Below are 20,142 nucleotides of genomic sequence, written 5' to 3' on the forward strand. Positions count from 1 at the left end.
CATTTATGTTAAAACCTATTACTATTACTCATTAATCTGATTTCCAGCCATTTGATGGGACAAATGTTTTTTCATGGTATTGTTTCAGAACGGATAATTTGTATTAGGCATAGAGCTGCATTATAAGTTATAGAAATCATCCCTATTGTCCTAATCACTTGGCTAAACCATTTTTTTCATAGCCTTCCTCAGTCGTACTGTAAATATCATTAATAAAAGACAGGTAGACATTTATAAGTAACATAATTGCGTGCTTTATTGATATACAGAGTAAAGCATTATATAATACAATAGTAAGGCATATTTTTGGTGAACTTGATATGTAGTGAAAATGCAGGAGTAAAACAAAGATGTATATAAAAATAATTAGTAAATTTTCGACAATGTCAGGTGTTAAAACACAATCTCTTCTGATGGTCAGGATGATAAATGACAAAAATGCCAAATGCTGATGTTATGTATTAACATGGAGTCATTTCTGCAATAGAATACTCTTTTAAAACAATATTTCTAAGTAATGTTCAAAGCAGCAATAAAGCTTCCCCTTTTTTTAATAAGTATAGAAATATATATTTGAGACACACGCAAAACTAATGCATAATAGATACAAACCAAAAGGTAAGATAAAAACAAACAAAAAACGTGCAAATTCCCTTAGTGTTCAAAACATGTCTGGAACACACACACACACACACACACACACCAATCTTTGAAATGAAATGAGAGGACAACCGTTGCATGGAGCCAACAGTAAGCTTACTTATGTGTATCTGGAAAGGACGAGGTGATCCCTTTGAAAAATATATCTTTGATGCGCATACTTGAAAATAGAGTGAAGGAAAGCCCAGAGGTTAGCCCTTCCTCTGTTACTAAACGCACCCTGCCATTCACCATCTTTGTAGTTTATATTGTTAAAGTATGCATTATGATAATGCTGGTGGCAATGCTAGATTTCAAGGGCAGATTAAAAAGATCTAGAGCTTGAGGTATGTTTAAACTTAAGTTTACATTTTTTTTGCAATATATAAGGTTATATTCATACGGGTGCATTTTTTAGGAAAATTCTGAATATATATCCATCCGTGATTGGACATATTCCATAAGCCCCATTTCCTTTTCAGAGCACTGACATTATTTAGTCTAAGCCATCATATTGAAGGAGAATTATAAACTCCTAGATATGATAACAGAGGTGTGTTAAAGTGCATACAGCACACATAATTTACCTATAGATATTAAAGTACAATTGTATGTGATCCTACAATCTCTAAGATTAAATACATAAAAATATAAACAGGTGTGTTAAACCAACTTCATATTCTAATTGAATAGGGGAAGGAGTAGGAGAGAGTAGATTTCCCTAACTGCATCCACTAAGATTCATTATGAGACACTGGCCCATATCCAATTACCTTTTTCACCTGAGTTTTCTCCTAGGAGATAATTTTCATCTTCTCTAAAAAAACAACAACAACTTTTCAGCATTTTACAATGAAAGAAGTTCCCAAATGTTAGTGAAAAAGTACTATCAAATTTATTTTAGGTGTTTTCTTGCTTGCTGGTTGTTTAAAAAGCATTTTATGGCAAGGTATGAAAATCATCTTGGAGAAAGCTTAGGGGAAAAAGTGAATTGCATTAGGGCCACTGGCCCATATCCTACTAACTTTTCCTCTCAGTTTTCTCCAAGGAGAAAGTTTTAGTTTTTTTTTTTCAATCTGGAAGCTTTAAATGTATTATATTGGTAAGGTTTAAAAATACATGGAATACTTCTTTACCTATTTTTTATTACCACTTTTTCAAGTGTTAGGTTCTGAAAAGTTATTTTTTGTAAAAGAAGATGAAAAATGTCCTCATGGGAGAAAACTCATGAAAAAAGGTAATTAGATACAAGCCATTATCCTTCAAGTATTACACATAAGTGTACTGAAGCAGTGTTTCACCAAATCCATCCTCGGTTTCCAAGAAACAGTTAACATTTCGTGGCTATTTATATAGGTAGTTAAATCACACCGATAAGCTACAAATTTGTGAGATTACCTGCAACATTTGTACTGTTTTATGACTTTGAGGACAGGTTTGGGAAGCACTCTTCCAGTGCACTAGTGATGGAATAAAAACCACCCATATGAACGATGACATCTAGGTTTTACTGTAGTGTAGGTTAGAAGACTACATGAACTAATGCTTGAATATGTGCATTACATTCTGTCATCAGAACATACTGCATAGTCCTTCAATTACATAGGAGTTGGAGCAGCATGTGTATCAGTAGTACTATGCACATCTGCTACCCGTTAGCATGATGCTTGCTGCTACTCTGTACAGCAAAGCCAGTTAATGAACAGTCAAAGTAAAAATAATAACAATATTCATTATTATTATAATTGCGCAAATTAGTCATTTTATCAGAGCTAATGCATCCCTTGTGTTCTAATATCACAGGCGTTGACCTTTAGTTTAATAAATCTAAAATACAAAAAGATGTGAAGCCTCACCTCCGTTACTATTGCCTAAAAACTTCACATAATACCCCCCTCATCCATTTTTATCTTCTGCTCAAGACCCTGTGTGCAGCAGGTGGAAGAACACAATGGGAGTTACAGGGACAACTGTCAACAGGTCATTAAATTGTGCAATTCATGTTAACAGTTCAGCAAAAGAATATGCTTTAGATATTGTGTGCATGGGGAGGGCTTTCAGTGATTGTCCACTTAATGTCTGTGTAGCCAAATAACAAATGCTTTATTAACCCCTTCGGTACCAGCAGTCTCTGGCCCCTTAAGGACCAGAGACTGCTGGTACCAGAAATCGTCGCATACCAACGAATCGCCGCGCACCCGTCGTCTCAGGCCACCCACTCTGCCATGTCTATGAGATTGGCTCACATTGATGACAGTGTTAGGAGCCAATGAAATCGACTCCTGACTGTCCCACAGTACTCTGTCATACCAACTGCAGGGCGAGTGATCTGTGGCAGGGAGTGAGCGATGTGATCGGCGGGAGCGGTGAGAGGAGCAGCAGCCTCCAAACAGGGCGTAGATTTTAATCACTGCCGTCCGAAAGCAGTTAATATTCTTATGATTTTTAAACTCAAACACCAGCCCTAGTGCTGCCTTATGTATGTACCTTCTGGGACACAGTCAAATATACTATACCATGTAGTGGTAACAAAAAGCATTATGCAAACTTATTTAGCTACATTTGTGCAGCACACCAGCAAATTTAAGACATGAAGCTAATAGTCCATAAATATTATCAAATGACAGTTATCCAAAACTCAAGTAATACCAGGCAAAACTACCAATAAGAAGAAAAGCCATTTTAAACTCCCACTCACACTCTCTGAGTTACATTGCCTACCCTGTAACTGCTACAGCTTGGGAAAGTGAATGAAGGCCGCTTCTACCTCAATGCCTGTTGAATCTCAGGCACCTAATCACTGTAGAAGCTGTGTGAAGGATGTGTGAAGACCCACCTGAAAACAATCATTAGGGTGTGAATGTGAACATGCACCATCTAGTGTGCATGCTTATTCCTATTTGCAGGATAGAGGGGCGAGGCCTCTTGTACACTATATGCCATCCAGATTTGTATACGATCTGATTTTTGATTCAAATTAAAATGTGCAATGCACCACACATTTTCATTAACTTTATGGAAACTGATGTAGCCATTCTCTCTTTCCACACTGATAATGACAAGATAGCCTCTGCTGCAATGAACAACTGACATACGATATGTGGTTGGCTGGGGTGTATGGTTCCAGTCATGTATGCGGTTGGCAATGCTCCTGGCTACACAACGACTGACACACCTGTAGTATATAGAGAGCCTTTCCCTCACTGAACACTGACAAGTTTTCATACAGAGTTACTTTAAAGCAGGCCTGAAATAAACCCAGGTCAAGCAGAGCATGTGATGAAAAATTACATAATCAGAGGCTACCTACAGTGAAAGCTGCATGTCTACATTTTCATTAGATCCATAGATTAGAGCAAGTGTGTTATATAAGGCAGAGTGAAACTGAATAAGGCGAGTCAGTGTGAAGCCATCCATCACATTAAGGGACCAACAAAGAGGCTGGAAATGAAGGGACTTCCTCCTGCAACTCTTAGCCATAGTACTAACTTGCATATCATGTTTCTAGGTTCTGTATATTAAATAGCAAAAAAATGTATTGTAATCCAAATCCGAACATTTGTATAGCGCTATTCTCCTGTTGGACTCAAAGCGCTCAAGAGCTGCAGCCACTAAGAGCGTGCTCAAGAGACCACCCTGCGGTGTTAGGGAGTCTTGCCTTGAACTCCTTACTGAAATAGGTACTGACCCGAGCCAGGATTGGAACCCTGCTCTCCCATGTCAAAGGCAGTGCCCTTAACCAGTACACTATCCAGCTACTTACTTAATTACATCATGCAGTTTCATAGTGGGTAACCACTTATTGTATACTTTCTCATTACATCTTCAGCTTATATTGTTCAGGTTTTCATCATGGCCACTTTAACAGAAAGTCTTGGCTGAACGTCTAGATTAAGGATCAAACCTACATAGAAAAGTTCAGTCTTTTGTCCTTGAGAAAATCAATTACTTCATTTAAAACAAACTGAAATCACATGCTAACCAGACTTTCCAAGACTATACGAGAGAAGGCTTCAACTTGAAAGAACTCTACAGACTTGGGTGTTGCAGTTTGGGGGATGTGCTGGGGGTAAATGGCTACATATTATTCAGTGATACTCTTGGATAAGTTTAGAAGGAGTTAACTTTGTCAGGTGTTTATTACGGTTTGTGTTACAGTTTGAAAAGATTCTGCATCAGTTTGCTTGCTAACCCACTAACTGGAACAAGGAGTGCAACAAAATATCCCAGTGGGGACAGAGAAATAACCTCTTTTAGCAATGTGCCAAAATTTTAAACCCTTGGGAAGTTTTATCATGGCTAGTGAAGCCTTGGTGTCAATTGCAACTTCCTGTCCTGGTGATGGAGTTACAAGAAGTGATGGTGGTCTCTCCCTAACAGGAACAGAGTGGATAATATTTTTTACACACATTCTAAAACTTAACTCTCTATAAAAAAATGAAAACCTTTGTTTTGTCATATTATTTTAACAAGTGGTTTAGCTTTTTCTCCCTATTTCCAAAGCTATTTTTAGCACCAGTAGGAGTTTGTACAGTAAGTTACTTTAAGGATTTTTTTTACTGATGTACTAACTAACCATTTAGTTCTTTCTTTTGCAACTCTGCTAAGACAAATTATTGCTGATTAACCAGTTTAAACTATAAAGGATTGACAATTTTACGATAAATACTTAATACTTTCTCAGACTGCTCCCTGGCATTTTAGTCACATTTAAAAATAGCAATAGCAATGTAACTTTTTTTTAAAATGAAGATAGAGATTATGCCTACTTTTGGTACATACAGCATGATTAAACTAAATAAATCATCATTCTGCTCTTAAGCTGCTCATTTACATTTAAAAAACGGCAGCCTGACACTTCATGGTGGGCAGACAAATAATGTGATGAGAATACATCAGCAAGTGGATCCATAGATTCATTTTTATCTGAAAATCTCCATAGTGCATAAATAGGACAAATCAATAACGTCTGATAAAATGATAAATGTTTAGCAGTAGTTCTCTCAGGCTGGGAATTGCATTTTTTAAATATGCCTACAGTAACAAAATGCTTGATTAAAATGTTGGTTTACTACACAACGGGTACATTTAAATATAGTGGTAAATGTAGTGGCAACATGTTGTTGACATAATCTGAAACACCATAAAACCATAGTGAGGTAGATGTAACATGGTCAGCCATGCCTGATGACAAAACAAAAAATCATATGGGTTGTCCTTAGCACACTAGCCATGGTATGAGAGCAATAGATGCAAGGCAGTAAATGTTCCCACACTAGAAAGTACCAGATGGATGAATAAAGATGTCCACACATACACAGCAACTGACGTGCTACTATCAGTCAGCCATAAGGAGCGTGTGACCTGTTAACAGAACATTGCAACTGATGGAAGCATCTGGCGGCTCTACAGGCGCACTTCAATCTTACATACCAGTGTGTGGAGTGCTGAAGATAAACACACAGTTGTAGCTTTTCTACCCTGTTTCAAAGTGTTGACATGTTGCAGTGCAGCTGATCTAAACTCCGATGGGAAGCTGAAAACGCATTTGGTGAAAATGGATTTTGCTGATTGCTTTTACTAGAGAGCTATAATTTCTGGGAACTCTGTTAAAGCAATTCACTTCACAACCGCTCCACCGTTCACATGACACGACAAAATAAGGAAATAGCTACAATTTTTGGTGATGAGATGCAGCAATCACCTACTTTCCTTTAAGTGGCATTGGTGTTCCTGGTAATTAGTCGGTTAGTCACTGACAATGACTATTACCAGCAGGAGAAAACTTTAAATAAAGCAAGTCACCAACCTAACATTTTTCTCTTTAGTACCTAACAAAGTAGACCCCGTTATATATTTCCAAAGTGCCAGTGTGCAGATTTGACAGACATACAGATTCAAGAGTTGCCCAGACACAGGTACATGACTATTTCGATAAACCAAGCCATTTCAAAAAATAATCATCTAGGAGCCTTGTTAGTCTTTTTATTCAAGAGGAAACACTGAAATAAGCCTGCTTAATCATCAAACACTGAACTGTGTGCAGAGGAATAAAAATTAACGTAAAAGCATACTTCTCTGCACCGCATATTATGTGTGATGTTAAGACAGGTTCAATTCACATACAGTAAATATGCCATTCTACTCGTGTCACAGGACAGTGGGAGCCCCTAGAAAACAATTAAAAAGGTACCTGAACTCAGAGGGATGTGGAGACTGCTACTTTTATTTTTTAAACATATGGCATTTGCCAGGCTGCCATACTTATGTTTTGGCTTCAGTGCCATCTGAGTCACACATGTGCAACAAATATGCTACGAGTGAAGTCTGACTTGAGAAAGAACTCCTTCTCGACATATTTGTTCTGAAACAGTGACTCAGCAGGCTAGTGGCATTTTCAAAAGGAAGCTTGCAATGCTTCCGTATTGCTCTTTAGGTTTCTTTATAGAGGTTGTGCATTAATAAAAACTCACAATTTAACCCATAAGAGTAGTTCCCTAGTTAGTTGCATTGAGTACCAAGAGCTGTTTGAGGATTAGGGCACACGGAGACAGTTTACTCAAAATGTTCTGTCATCATCTGATCTTCCTGGTTCATCTGGACATTTTTTTTTTCCAGAACAAAATCTTTCAGGTGTTTATCACAAACCTATATCATGTTAAAGGAATACCATACTTTACAAATTCATGGTAATCACATTATTGATAAACAATAGACTAAGAAAACATCATTCACAATTTATCGAAATATCTGGTATAGGTTTTCACTAAGCGTGGACAATAGGACACATTGCAGCGGTTAAGAATTTCAATAAAACTTAGAGAAGTCTTCATTTACATTTCTTAAGTATGACAATGTAAACAGGGCACATGATATACTGTGGTAGGGATGATCAATGAGATACAAATATTTCGGGATTCATGCAGGATTATGTAAAATTTGTATGCAAAAAAGGACCAATCAATGTAAACCTTAGTGGAACCTGATTGTGCCATTTTCAAGCTGCATACATTTGTATACAAAATTTACTTTTTGCATAATCCTGTATGAAATATTTGCATCTCATTGATCATCTCTATAATGTGGTATGTTTGCTTCTAACTGCCTCTAGCACTTTGTGAGTACAGCTCAGCTGTAAAAATACCCTACGAAGAAGATACCAATTCTATAGTTACTATAGTTAAGCATATCCAATGGTTCTTGGAAGCAAGGCAACAGGACATCAGTGGGCTAATTTCACATCTGCCATCACAGAGTTCCCTCTGTGGAATGCATGTCAGATCAAACATACCAGAAGTATCTGAAAATATTCTTGCATATAAGCCCTAAAATTTGAATTGCAGGCCATCTCTTTACCAGAATAAAAATATTGAACCTTATGGCAATAATACAATAAAGAATGCCCTTGTTACTTTTACAAGCCGACCAACGTTTCCATGGTGCATGGTTTTCTGGGATATGGCACAGGTAATTGTGGGAGTGAGCAGTGCTTTACCACATGAGCACTGTAATCGGAAGAATTATGGGAACACTTGCATAGGGCAAGGGCTATAATTTGGGCAGCTGGAAGGTGCACTGTTCTGTCACATATGAGATAGGAGGCCTTGGATTAAAATAATAATTCTTGAACAGAGCTTTAAGGTACTTAACCTAGTGATACTGTTAAATACAGGTAGATGTGTCTATGAGAGACACTATTCCAGCAGTGTATGATCCAAAGAATGAAGAGTTTGATGGTGGTGTCTGTGTGTCTACTGTTACAGAGCAATCAGTGGAGCATGCTGGGATCAGCAGAGACCAGACATGGTCAATGTGGGGACGGTAAATTTGACTTCAAGTATAGTTTATGTTAATTTTACGCAAACCTGTGCAGCTTGAAATTGGATAAATGCAGTAACTGATGATTTTGATTATTCCAACTACAGGCTGCTTATGTGCATAAAATATACATATAATCCATCAGCATCATCATAAATTCTTATCTCACTGACCAGGTCCAGTAGAGGCATAGAAATGAACAGCTATCAAGTTCTTCATTCTGTGCATGAACTGGAGTAATGGTACCCATACATGGTACATTAAAAATGTTATCGTTTATTCGACCAAAATGATCTAATCGAATGAAAGTAGAAAATAATCCTTTTTTTCCGATCAAGAAAAACAAAGGATTATCCCTTTTTTTTCTATAAAAGTCAGATCAGACATGTTGGAAAAACCTTTATATTCGATCTAACTGAATAATCGAACAAAATTATCTAATCAAATTTTTTTTTTAAATTGTACCACGTATGGGCACCTTAAGAGTGGTGTCTATTGCAGATACTCCTCTTAATGTAGTTAACCCTGTTACTAAGCCAAGTACCTTAACCTAAAAAGAAAAAAATAATTTGTGGTTACAAATGGCACTCCCCTTTTCCTATGCTATCTGATGGCTTTTTTGTGTGACTGTAATGTAAATGGTTTAGTCCACACAGTTTTCTGGTATAGTGTGCCTTGGACATTGTGTCACACAAACGAATTACTCGCCCATCTAATTATTGCTTACTGTATGCTTTAAGTCATAATCATATCCTGAACCTATATAGGAGCATAATACTTTAGTCTTTCTAGAGGTTACTATAAGTGCCCAGTATATGGTGCATGAAAATAAATTACTGGAAAGGAATCTAGAGGAGAGCCCTTTTTACTTTTTTTGTTCCTTTCCTGGATAAGTATTTGTTGAAAAAAAAATCAGCTTGCCCTATTCCATAAGCTTTGCTAGTTCTATTAAAAGAACAAAGAAAAATCAAGCATCTTAATCTCTATTAGCAATATTATCTAAAAAGTTAATAATTTCATTTAATAAATTATGTTCAGATAGCCTTATTTAGTAAGTCTGCAGAAGATTCTTAACACTGTGCCTGCAACAGTCTAAGGGGACATACAGGTCTTACTATATTAAGATGTTATTGATTATTATGGGTTACAGTGTAATTCTTGCCTTTTTCACTAAATTATTAAAAGATATATGGCCCCATTTTACTCTAGCCATCATTCTTCAAAAAGTGAAAAATGTCTGCAGTTGCTAACTTGATACTCTGTCATACTGTCTAAAATGAACAGATTTTATTTTACATTGCAATGCTGGAAAAAAAAAACCCTGCTCATGGGGCTTTGTAGTGTTCATACTATGATGCGAGGTACAGGCTCAAAAAATGTTGTGTTTGTTTTTTAGTGGGCTGTCCAATAAGATAATTTTGTTGGTAAGTTAGCATTTTACTTCGGTGAATGAATGGCTGCTAGGACCATCTGTGCAACAGGCCCCATAAAATGAAAGACAGAACTCTACATTAAGTCTAGCTCGAGGTTTCCAATGCTGGTTTTGATGGTTCTCAAGTCAATGAATGGATGTTGATGGTTTTGGCCAGTTCCATTGTTCTTCAAATAACAAACATGTCTGTGGAACGCAAGTCCATGTCATATTTGGTGCTATAACTGATGTTCTTTGAACCAGAAGGAAGAAAATAAAATGTCACGTAACATGAATATTGTTGATATACAGTTACAAAGCCATGGCGATTCTAAAGTCAATGCACTGTTTTTTGATTTTTTTTTCCTTTTTAAAGGTTTTTTTTTATATAAACAAATTGTTTTTTGTTTTTTATAAAGCACACTTTAGTTTACAATCTTTATAACTGATATAAATTTTTTAAACAACCCAAAACTGCCCTCTGTAAAAAGAAATGGCAAGATTTTGTTAAGCTATCAAGATTTTACATGTAGTTTTCTTATTGGTTTTGTACAATTGCATAGACATTTAAAACCTGCCATTGTTACCAAAACAATAACAGACTTAAGAAACTACTAAAATCTACAGTATAGTACCACTACCCTTCACAAAAATATAGATATTTTCTTGTAAACTCTTACAGTCTAATCCCCTTTTTGAAGTACGAAGATGGTTATATAAAAAAAAACTCATGCGGTGCGCAGGGAGTTGTTATTCTAACACCTCGTCATCCGTCATAACTGTGACTAAAGTTTCCATCGCTCTTCCCAAATCGTCGGCCATGTGAAAGAGATTTCCTACATGGTTTCCTAAAAGGAAAAATAAAAGAATGCATTATAATTACCACATAATAAAAAAAAAAAAGATTCCAGTATTAAATTCTAGTGCAAAGTGCTTTAAAAGCAATATAGTCACTGCTAGCAATCTCATGGGTCTTCACTCTTCAGTGCAATTAAGGTTGACACAAGCATAGGCACTTTATGTATTGGGAAAATTAATTAATATTTGATTCATTTTTTTTCTAGTGGGAATATTACTGGAACATGGTGGACTTAAACTCAGACTTTAAATGCAGACCTTTTTTTCTAATTTTTCCATGCAATTATGCCATGTCCATGAAGGATTAAAGCTGGCCTTCACAAAAATTAGGTGGGCCCCCAAAACAGTATTGCAATACTCTGAACATCTGTAAATACTGAAATTCAGCTCTGGCAGCAATTGCTGCACTTCTTTAGAAACTTTCACACCAGGACCCTTGCTGTACAGGCCATATCGTCAACCATATGATGCCACCAGCCCTCCCCTTGCTCCCACATCTCCATGGTGGCTTGTAATTAAACTATCAACGCAAACAATACTCCTGTAGACCAAAATGAATGCATAGTTGCATTGGTTCAGAAAACCAGCACAGCATTAAAAAACAGCCATTAAAAAGCAGTCATGCTTAATCCATCAAAAATAGAACCAACATTATAGGCATTATACCAGACAATGGCTTCAATTCATCAAGCATTACCGCATTCGGTAATGCTGAAAACAGCTGACTTTACGGAGCACTTAGTAAAATGTTAATTCATCAAAGCAGTTACCGCATGAGAAGCAGACATTCCTGTGCAGAGAGATAAATTACCGACTTGTTAATTGATTACCTCAACACATGTCAGTAAAATGTCAGCAAATGTTAATTCATCAAGCTCACAGCATTCGATAACATGTGGGGTGTTTATCTCCAGCTCTCCCCTGTCGATAAGGAGCTTGGAATGCCTTCTCCGTGTGTGACAGGACCATAGAAACCTCCCCTGCAAGTGCTGCTGATAGGTTGGCCAGGCTTCTCGGGTGGAACAGACCCCCTCAGGCAGCCAGGGGAGAGAAAAGAATTAAAGTTATTTTCCAGGCACCCTTCGGTAGTGTAACCCCTTGAGTGCCTGTTTAAATATGCAGGGATGCAAGTGGGAGCTTGTGGCAAAATGACCTAAGCAGGGAATGTGTAATGTTTCTCAGCAGTTCATCTAAGCTGTGGCAAGTAAATAGAAACTTAAGACTAATGAGACAGATTCAGCAAGAGCAGAGGCAGCACAACAAATATAAAAGGCACATGTATAGGGATGTCGGTGCTGCCTCTTTCCTATTGTAATGCCCTCACTGCACGGACCTCTTCGGTAACTTACCGAACATCTACCACATGTGTGAAAATATTGATGAATTAGCACAGTGAAGTGTAAAATACCGAATGCGGTATTTTAAGGACTGGGATTTTTTTATCGAACACCCTTTGATGAATTGAAGCCAATGTCACTTAATTGGAGCATGGTCTCCACCTGATCAGCTGGAGGAAGCAGGTGTATATAGAAGTAGTGAATTTCAATACTTTCAATCAGTTATTTTAATATACGCCACCAAATGGAAGTGTGTGGGGCTTGCCTAATCATCATGCTGAATTCAAGGACTCCTGGAGTTAAGCTTTAAGAACATATTGAACATTATTAAAATAAATATATTGGGATTTACATTAAAACAACCACAATTAACTAAACAGAAACAAATCCAGACAGAAAGTAAAAGGACTCCCTTTAAAGACCTTGAACTACATCAGTATGCAACTAGGCAGCTGTCTGCACAATTATCTATAACAAATTAAGTATGGAAAATGTATATCTGTAAAACTACTTCAGAGAGAAGATGAGAGCAAGGTTCCTCCCTACACTGATAATTGGATGGCTCTCAACATGTCAACATTTTCCAGCTAGCCCCACATCTCATCATTCCCTCTTTACCCAGCAGCCACAACTTTTCGATGCAGGTGGGGACAGAATAGGACATGGAAAGACAACTGAAGGTGAATTACAAAAAGGATGAAAAAAGGCACATAGTGAAATGAAAGTATATAAAATGTCTAGATGAGATATTCCTTTTCAGGTCTGTAAAAAAACTTTAGATTATTTATTACAGTGAATATGAATATTCCTCCTGCAATCAAAGTTTCTTTTTATGAATATAAATATATTGGGAGCAATCAAATGTAAAAAAAAAAATCAACTGAAGACTTTTTAAGTAACAACTGAGTAATGCTAGCTAAGATAAATGCCGATACACCTGTTCTCATCAAGGTAAATGAAGTCCAGAAGGACCTGTTTGGCAAGTTGACAGTACTAGATGACAACACAAAACATTCACAAATGTGTTATTTTTGTGCACAAGATTAAAGTATTTTTAAGGTTGTAAATAAAACAAAAGCAAAACACAAATGGCTTAATCAGATGATTTTTGATGTTTGTGATTCCCTATGCGTGTGTGCAGTTCTCCTCCCTCAGACAACGTAATTATTTCTAAACATTTTCTTGAATGCATTGTTTGACTGTTACTTTCAGTGATTTTATCATCTCTGTTTTCTGTATAGTGTACCAATTAAGGTGGAACAACAAAAATACCTTTGCTGAAAACTCTCAAAGTCTTGCACAGAAAAAGAGTGGACTAGTGTTTTAGCACTTAGCAGATGGACATACATACAGTGGATTATCATCACCAGAAATCTGAGCCAATCTTTTGCGGTTGTTTTTGGGTGGCAATCTGGCAGCTGGCCGTTATTTAAAGTGTACCAGAGATCACTAAATACAAACAATCGATACTTAGCCAGGGTTTCCGCCAGCCCCATAAACACGTGCAAGTCCCTCACCGTCCTCCTGCGGTCTGCAATTCAGCCCCGGTAACTTGCTCAGTTGGGTCCAGTTTGGGTCTTCTGTGCATGAGCGAACCTCCCGCACATGCGCAGAAGACCCAGACTGAATCGACTGAAGCAATTACTGGGGTTGATCGTGGCTGAACGGCAGACCGCCGGAGCGACTCACACGTGTTTGTGGGGTTGGAGGAAACCCCGTGTAAGTATTGATTCTTTGTGTTTAATGATCTCTGGTTTACTTCAAATCTTTCCCACATATAATTTCAGAAAATGAGTAATAAACCTTCTACTTAAAGTAAATGTCCCACCCCTTCTGTCCTCAGTGTTTCTAATGGCTGCATAATTAAGCATGCAACGTTTCTTATAGCTACATTGGACAGCATGTTTCTCTGTGTAGCAGGACTAACGACGTAATGGATGTGATCAGTTTGATCAGGTGATTGGTTTGTAAGGCTCTATTATTATTATTAAAACTCTTCAGAGCAGTGTTAACTGGGATTTGTGACACATTGGTTGGTCAATTGACTAATTTTGGAAAAACTTGCAGAAAAAAAACAAAAAACATGACTCCCTACACTCCCAAATCTGTAGCCCATTAATGGCTATGAAAACTGAACAGCCACATTGTGTTCCCTTGCTGCATTCAATGCTTATGATGTGTTATTTTATCAACACACTGGAGGAAAACAATTATATGCCTATGTGACTGCACTCTGGCATTCACTGCTCATTATACAAATTCTGAAAGTAAAATGCCAGGCTTGCTGTGGTGCGGCATGTTATTATACACACTTTAAATTCTTGTACACATAAAAAGCGGCCATGAGGAGTCAATAGCTATAATCTAATGCAAGAAAAGTATTATAACCTTTGTAGGTAAATAGCCCATCTATTATAAAGTAGTTTCAGAAAGTCATTTAGTTGTTTTTCTAGTTTTCAAATCATATTTAATGAGTAATATGTAGTTCTCAAGTGAAAAAAAAATTATGCTGTCTCCAGCTGTAGATATTGTGCTCTTTCTTCTGCATTCTTAAAGGGTACTTGAAGTGAATTAAAAAAGAAAATGTTACATACTATCCTCAGTAGTGCAAATTCTATGGATAGTTCAGAGGCTCTCTGGGTCCTCCTACAGCCCACTGTTCCAGCACAGGGTCCTTCTATACCCCTTAGAGTTGAATATGTTTATTCTGGCCACACTCCAGCCATGGACCAGTGCATCCAGACTGGAAATGCACAAGTGGGGTCCACACAGACCTAGTAGAATGAAGTGATCGTGCATGCAGGAAAAAAGCCATGCACACCAGTTTGTTCTACTGAGCATGCATGGACCTCATTTGAGTATAACCAGTGGCTAGTCCAGAACATGAAGCATGGCCAGAAGATGAAGAGGGATGCATCTATGGAACGGTGAGCTCAACAAAAATCCAGGAAGCATCTGGACCATCCATAAGCTAACTACCGAGGTAAGTATATTTTTCTCCCTTCCCAACTCAGGTGAGCTTTAAAGTGGTTACCATGGTCAATTCATGCTGCAGATTTGGTAATTCATTCAATTTTAAACCAAGGCAAAATTGAGGTCAATCTACTTGGTTACTGAATGGCTACTGCAGTTTTCTGATACTTGCATCCAAGCTTATCAACAGCAGACCTAGGTTATAAAAATGTATAACAACCATCTTAGAACATCCATAACTTTACCTAGGTTACTTTTATGTTATATAATCAATGACTGATGTGCTGAGGAAGAGTGAACACAGAAGCTTTATCGGTCACTGCATAAATAATGTGTCAAAAGCTAGGACAGATGTTCCTTTCCAATCTCATCTCTTGTTTCACCTACTTTCTAGTAGTCTGCTGAGTTGATGCTGTAAAAGAACATTGCATGCACCTGTGGTCCGACTCACTGAAGATGTTGTCTGAATTCATCATGCTCTGTGCTTGTGGGTGGTAAGAGCACACTTTTATATGTTTTTACGTTTCATTAAAAATTGTTTAGATGCCAGCTAATGTGTTTTACTTACATGTAGTCACTTAGGATATAAAGGCTTTATGTCAGGAACACGGTAAACATAAAAACTGTAAAATGCTGGATTAGGTTTGTGCTTTCATGCAGATGTACAAAACGCCTTCTTTGGAAGCTTTCACAATGTCATGTAGCGTAAACCCAGAACACAATGATGTTAGTAGACACCAGAATGTTAACACCAAACTCAATGCTTGGTTGACAATGAATGCAAATGTTAATGACAAGGCAGGCTTTAAAACGCTCAATGCTTGAATATAGCTGTTTTAGTACAGTTCTTTGCTGTACCATACGGAGAGGTAAAGACAAACTGACTGCTTGCTGTTGGACCTAAACTAACTAGACACAAAATTGGGCCTTGTTAAAGTACTGTCTTTATAGTTACAATAAACTTTATTTTTTGTTTTACTAAATAATATCACTATATACAGTAAGCACTGTTTCGGTATCGATGAAAAGTAAAACGGTATATTTTTTTCCCCAAAATTAATTTTGCAGTTAAAGTATTTTTTTTCTGAAAGCACCAATAAAACAAAATGTAGCAGACTTGTCTTCATCTTAATGAGACAGTGGATACAAGGACAATTTTAGGCAAAATGGGGCCCTGGGCAAAAATAAATGTGGGGCCCATTACATTTTCATACTGTAGTGACTGTAAACTTGTGTCCTCTAAAGTCCCTGACTTCTGGGGCTACCGAGGAGCCTTAGGGCCCTTGGTACATTGCCTAATGTGAATGAATGCAACCACTGGCCCTAAGTGTACCTCAACAGGAGTCAATAAGATCCCTGCACTGATTCACAATGCTGAACCCCTTCCTGGGCCAGTAGATGCAACTCCCCAAGACATATCCCACTCTAAATTGCAGAATTTATGCTACAGAACAATTCATAGGCAGGGATTGTATTAAACTCATATGTATGTATATGAAAAACCTGTTAAAGTGTAACTGTGCATAAAACCGAAAATCCATTATTTTTAATCTGGTGAACAAGTAATACGGATGATAACCAGGCAATCCAAAAGTTCAAATCTCTATTACTTTTCTTGTTTATAAATGATCATTCCCCAGTTTACCTGACTTTTATTTGGTACGTTGCCGCACAAATAAAGTTGCAGGGCATTCTGGGTTGTCTTTTTTTGCTTCTTTATTTCCCCTCAGACGTAACTAATGTACAGAAGCAAAAAAGAACAACCCAGCATACCCTGCAACTTCCACTTTGTGTACCAAATTTTGTGTGTACCAAATAAGAGTCAGGTAACCTGGGGAATGATCATGTATCAACAAGAAAAGTAATAGAGATTTTAACTTTTGGATTGCCTGGTTATCATCCTTATTACTTGTTTACCAGATAAAAATAAAGAATTGATTTTTGATTTTATGCCCAACATTTAAACTTTAAAACATAATATATGCTGAAAATCATGGCCCTAGTGATTCTAGGTCTCTCCCCCTCCCCCCCCCCCCCCAAGGTAGTATCCAGCTCGGGGTGTTGCAGCTACTAGCCTAGGCAAGTGGGACTGCTATGGTGGCCTACAAGACTCCTGAAGAGAATTCCTATTCTGCTGCGATTTTCACAAAAGAAAATGTGCAAATGGAATATATGAATAAAAGTATTATAATAACTTTATATTGTCAGATTTATTATAAGGCTGGCTATATTAACCACTCTGACGAGTAAAGGATAATTTTGTGGATAAACTGAAATAATGCTAGACTTCTGATCTGTTCTGCTAACTCCAGAGAGGGGGTTAATGTTACATGTTATAGCAGACTGCTAAATGGCACTCAGGTAAAGAGACTGGTAGCTGCACAAATGCCAGACACAGGATGTGAGATGTGACAGACACAAGCTCGATGGCAGCAAATCCACATCTCACTAACCTCTCTCATTTGCTTTCCAGGGAGATTTCTTCCTTTTGTAAGAAGAAGAAGAGCAAGAATGGAAATAAGAGAAAAGAAAGAAAAGAAAACCAGTAATAAATATCACATTTAACAACTTCATATGACATACTTTAAAATCAGAACAAAAGAGGAGGCAGGTGGAAAAGAAAGGAAACACAAGAGGCATGTAAATATATCACTAATGGTGAGCAAAAAAGTTCTCCAAAAATGCTTAGTAGCCACGCCCAGGAAACTGGTATCAGCAAACCACAGCACCACCTTCGAACCAGGCCACACCCCTCCCTGAATGGGATAAGGAATCGCATGGTATCAACAGAGCACCCCTTCTTCAAGGCAGGAAAAGTGAAGAGCATTGTCAATGGTCCTTGTACAATTAAATTTTTCTCCTGAGTTTTCTCCTAGGAGATAATTTTTCATAGTCTCCTCAAAACAACTTTTCAGTTCTTTGCAATAGGAAAATTACCAAAAAGTAGATGAAAAAGTACTATCACAATTATTTTCAGTATTTTCTTGCTGGCAAGTGGTTCAAAGGCAAGTATGAAAATATCACCTAGGAGTAAACTCAGGAGAAAAAGTTAATTGCACATGAAAATTGCACATTGCTCCATTATTACTCCACATTACAGATGAACAAAATATGGAACCAATTCTACATCATCAATACTTGTAAGCTGCTTTTCGGTCTTTCATGTTATTCTCCAGTTCTGGACTGAAATTTCTAAGCATACTTACAAGATGCTCTTTATTCATTCATGCTATTCTCCAGACTTCAGAGGAGACTAATGATTTATAAGAACCTTCCCGACAATTATACCACCAATTCTGATTTTAGTACAATGCAATAGGCACTCAGCTCTTCACCCAGACCCAATTTTCTCCATTACCATGAGAATTTTCAAGGAATAAAGACTCTCAACTTAGACTTGATGCAAGTAGCTCATTTTTGTTTTATTCATTACAAATCTACAATTCTTCAGTCAAAAGGATTAACGATTCAGCTCTGCTGCTACCATTAAACAAATCCCAATGAATCAGGATTTTTTAATGTGCGGCTCCATCTCACCATTTACTAACAAAATTACCATATCTGACGAGCAAATTATTGTAGGTCTCAAGCATTTATCACAAATAAATTGAACAGTTACGGCTTTTAATGTTAATACATAGTCAGTAAGCTTAAATGCAGCTACGATACATAGGAAGCCTGTAAGTACCCATGTAACGCTTTTTGGTTTGTGGACAATACACAGTGAATGAGAAGTGCTCCAAGAAGGAGAAGAAAGAGCCTCTAATTGTTTTTGTATATAGAATCAGAAGCACCCTGAGCCCCCAGGGTTGGTTTAAACATAAAAAAACCACTTCTAGGCACCTTGCAGCACCTGCCTTTAACCTTTGTCCGGGCAGCTGGAAAGCGTCAGCGCTACAATGATGATACTTTCTTCTGAGCCCTGGGATTGCAGTGCTGCGGGAGGAGGAAGAGAAGAAGCCAATCCAGCTGTCCGGACAGGTAAAAATAAAAACACTCCCTGTGCCGCTCTGCGTAGCTGCAGATGCCCTGCCACGAGTTGCCTAAGACAAGACATCTCATGCAGGGCTGCTAAAAGGTTAGGCAGCAAATCAGGTGGCAAGCATCAGCTGTGAGAAACAAACCTGGCAATTCTATTTTATTGCAGGGCTGTGGAGTCGGTACAAAAAACTTCCGACTCCAACTCCTCAGTTTATGAAATCACAACTCCAACTCCGACTCCGGGTACCCAAAATGACTCCGACTCCTTAGTCTAATACTTAACAGGGATGTGGATTTTGTACAAAAATCAGCTGACTCCGACTCCTCAGTTTATGAAATCAACGACTCAGACTCCAACTTCGACTTAGAGTGCCCAAAATTGCCTCGACTCCGACTCCTCGACTCTGACTCCGACTCCACAGCCCTGTTTTATTGCAGGGATTAAAACAAAGGTATAACATGCGCATTAACGAATGCTGTTAGTATTCTATACTCATATTTATAGAGATGACCAAAGTATATTAATCCCACAGTGAATGAAGCTGTTCCAATATGGTCAAAGATGGACTAATGTGAAGTTGGTAAAGCAATGTGATGAGTCAGTTGGGACAAGAAACTAGCAGTGGTGTACCTGGACTGGATCTGTGATTAATAATGGCATTATCTTAGTATTATCTTCTACTATGGGGTCAATTCACTGATGTTCGGGAAAAAAAATCAGCTTGGTAAAATACGGCAGTCAGTATTTTACATTTTTTTTCCAAATTCACAAAAAATTCCACACAAGTGGTAGAAGTTCGATAATTTACTGAAAATTGTTGCTTTAAATCAATAAGCCCTGCTTGATGATGCCTCACCAGCTGAGGAGTTGGTCAGGCAGCCAGCTGAGATTTGCCTCTCTGTATGTAAGCAATACGGTGGTGTAGGGGTTTGTGTTCTGACCTTGCAGCGCCGGGTCTTGGGTTCGAATCCCAGCCAGCCAGTTTGTATGCACTCCCAGTGTCTACATGGGTTTCCTCTGTGCACTGCAGTTTCCTCCCACATCCCAAAAACACACAGTTAACTGGCTTCCCCTAAATTGGCCCTAGACTACGATGCATACACTACACAATACGTATATAAACA

General features: G+C 37.8%; 1 protein-coding gene across 19 annotated transcripts in view; it reads right to left on the minus strand.

Moving 5' to 3' along the window:
- Window positions 1–238: 238 nt before the first annotated feature.
- DMD (dystrophin) overlaps window positions 239–20,142 on the minus strand; it is a 3,066,377-nt gene continuing 3,046,473 nt past the window's right edge. For 17 of the 19 annotated variants that reach the window (XM_068268325.1, XM_068268327.1, XM_068268324.1 and 14 more), the window contains one exon: window positions 239–10,716. In XM_068268325.1, coding sequence (XP_068124426.1) covers window positions 10,619–10,716 — 98 coding nt within the window. In that variant the 3' untranslated portion in view covers window positions 239–10,618. Of the gene's footprint in view, window positions 10,717–17,489; window positions 17,522–20,142 lie in introns of all 19 variants that reach the window. The other 2 variants (XM_068268319.1, XM_068268322.1) reach the window with 2 other exon arrangements.

Source organism: Hyperolius riggenbachi, chromosome 2 (assembly GCF_040937935.1).
Source record: "Hyperolius riggenbachi isolate aHypRig1 chromosome 2, aHypRig1.pri, whole genome shotgun sequence".
Lineage (NCBI taxonomy): Eukaryota > Metazoa > Chordata > Amphibia > Anura > Hyperoliidae > Hyperolius > Hyperolius riggenbachi.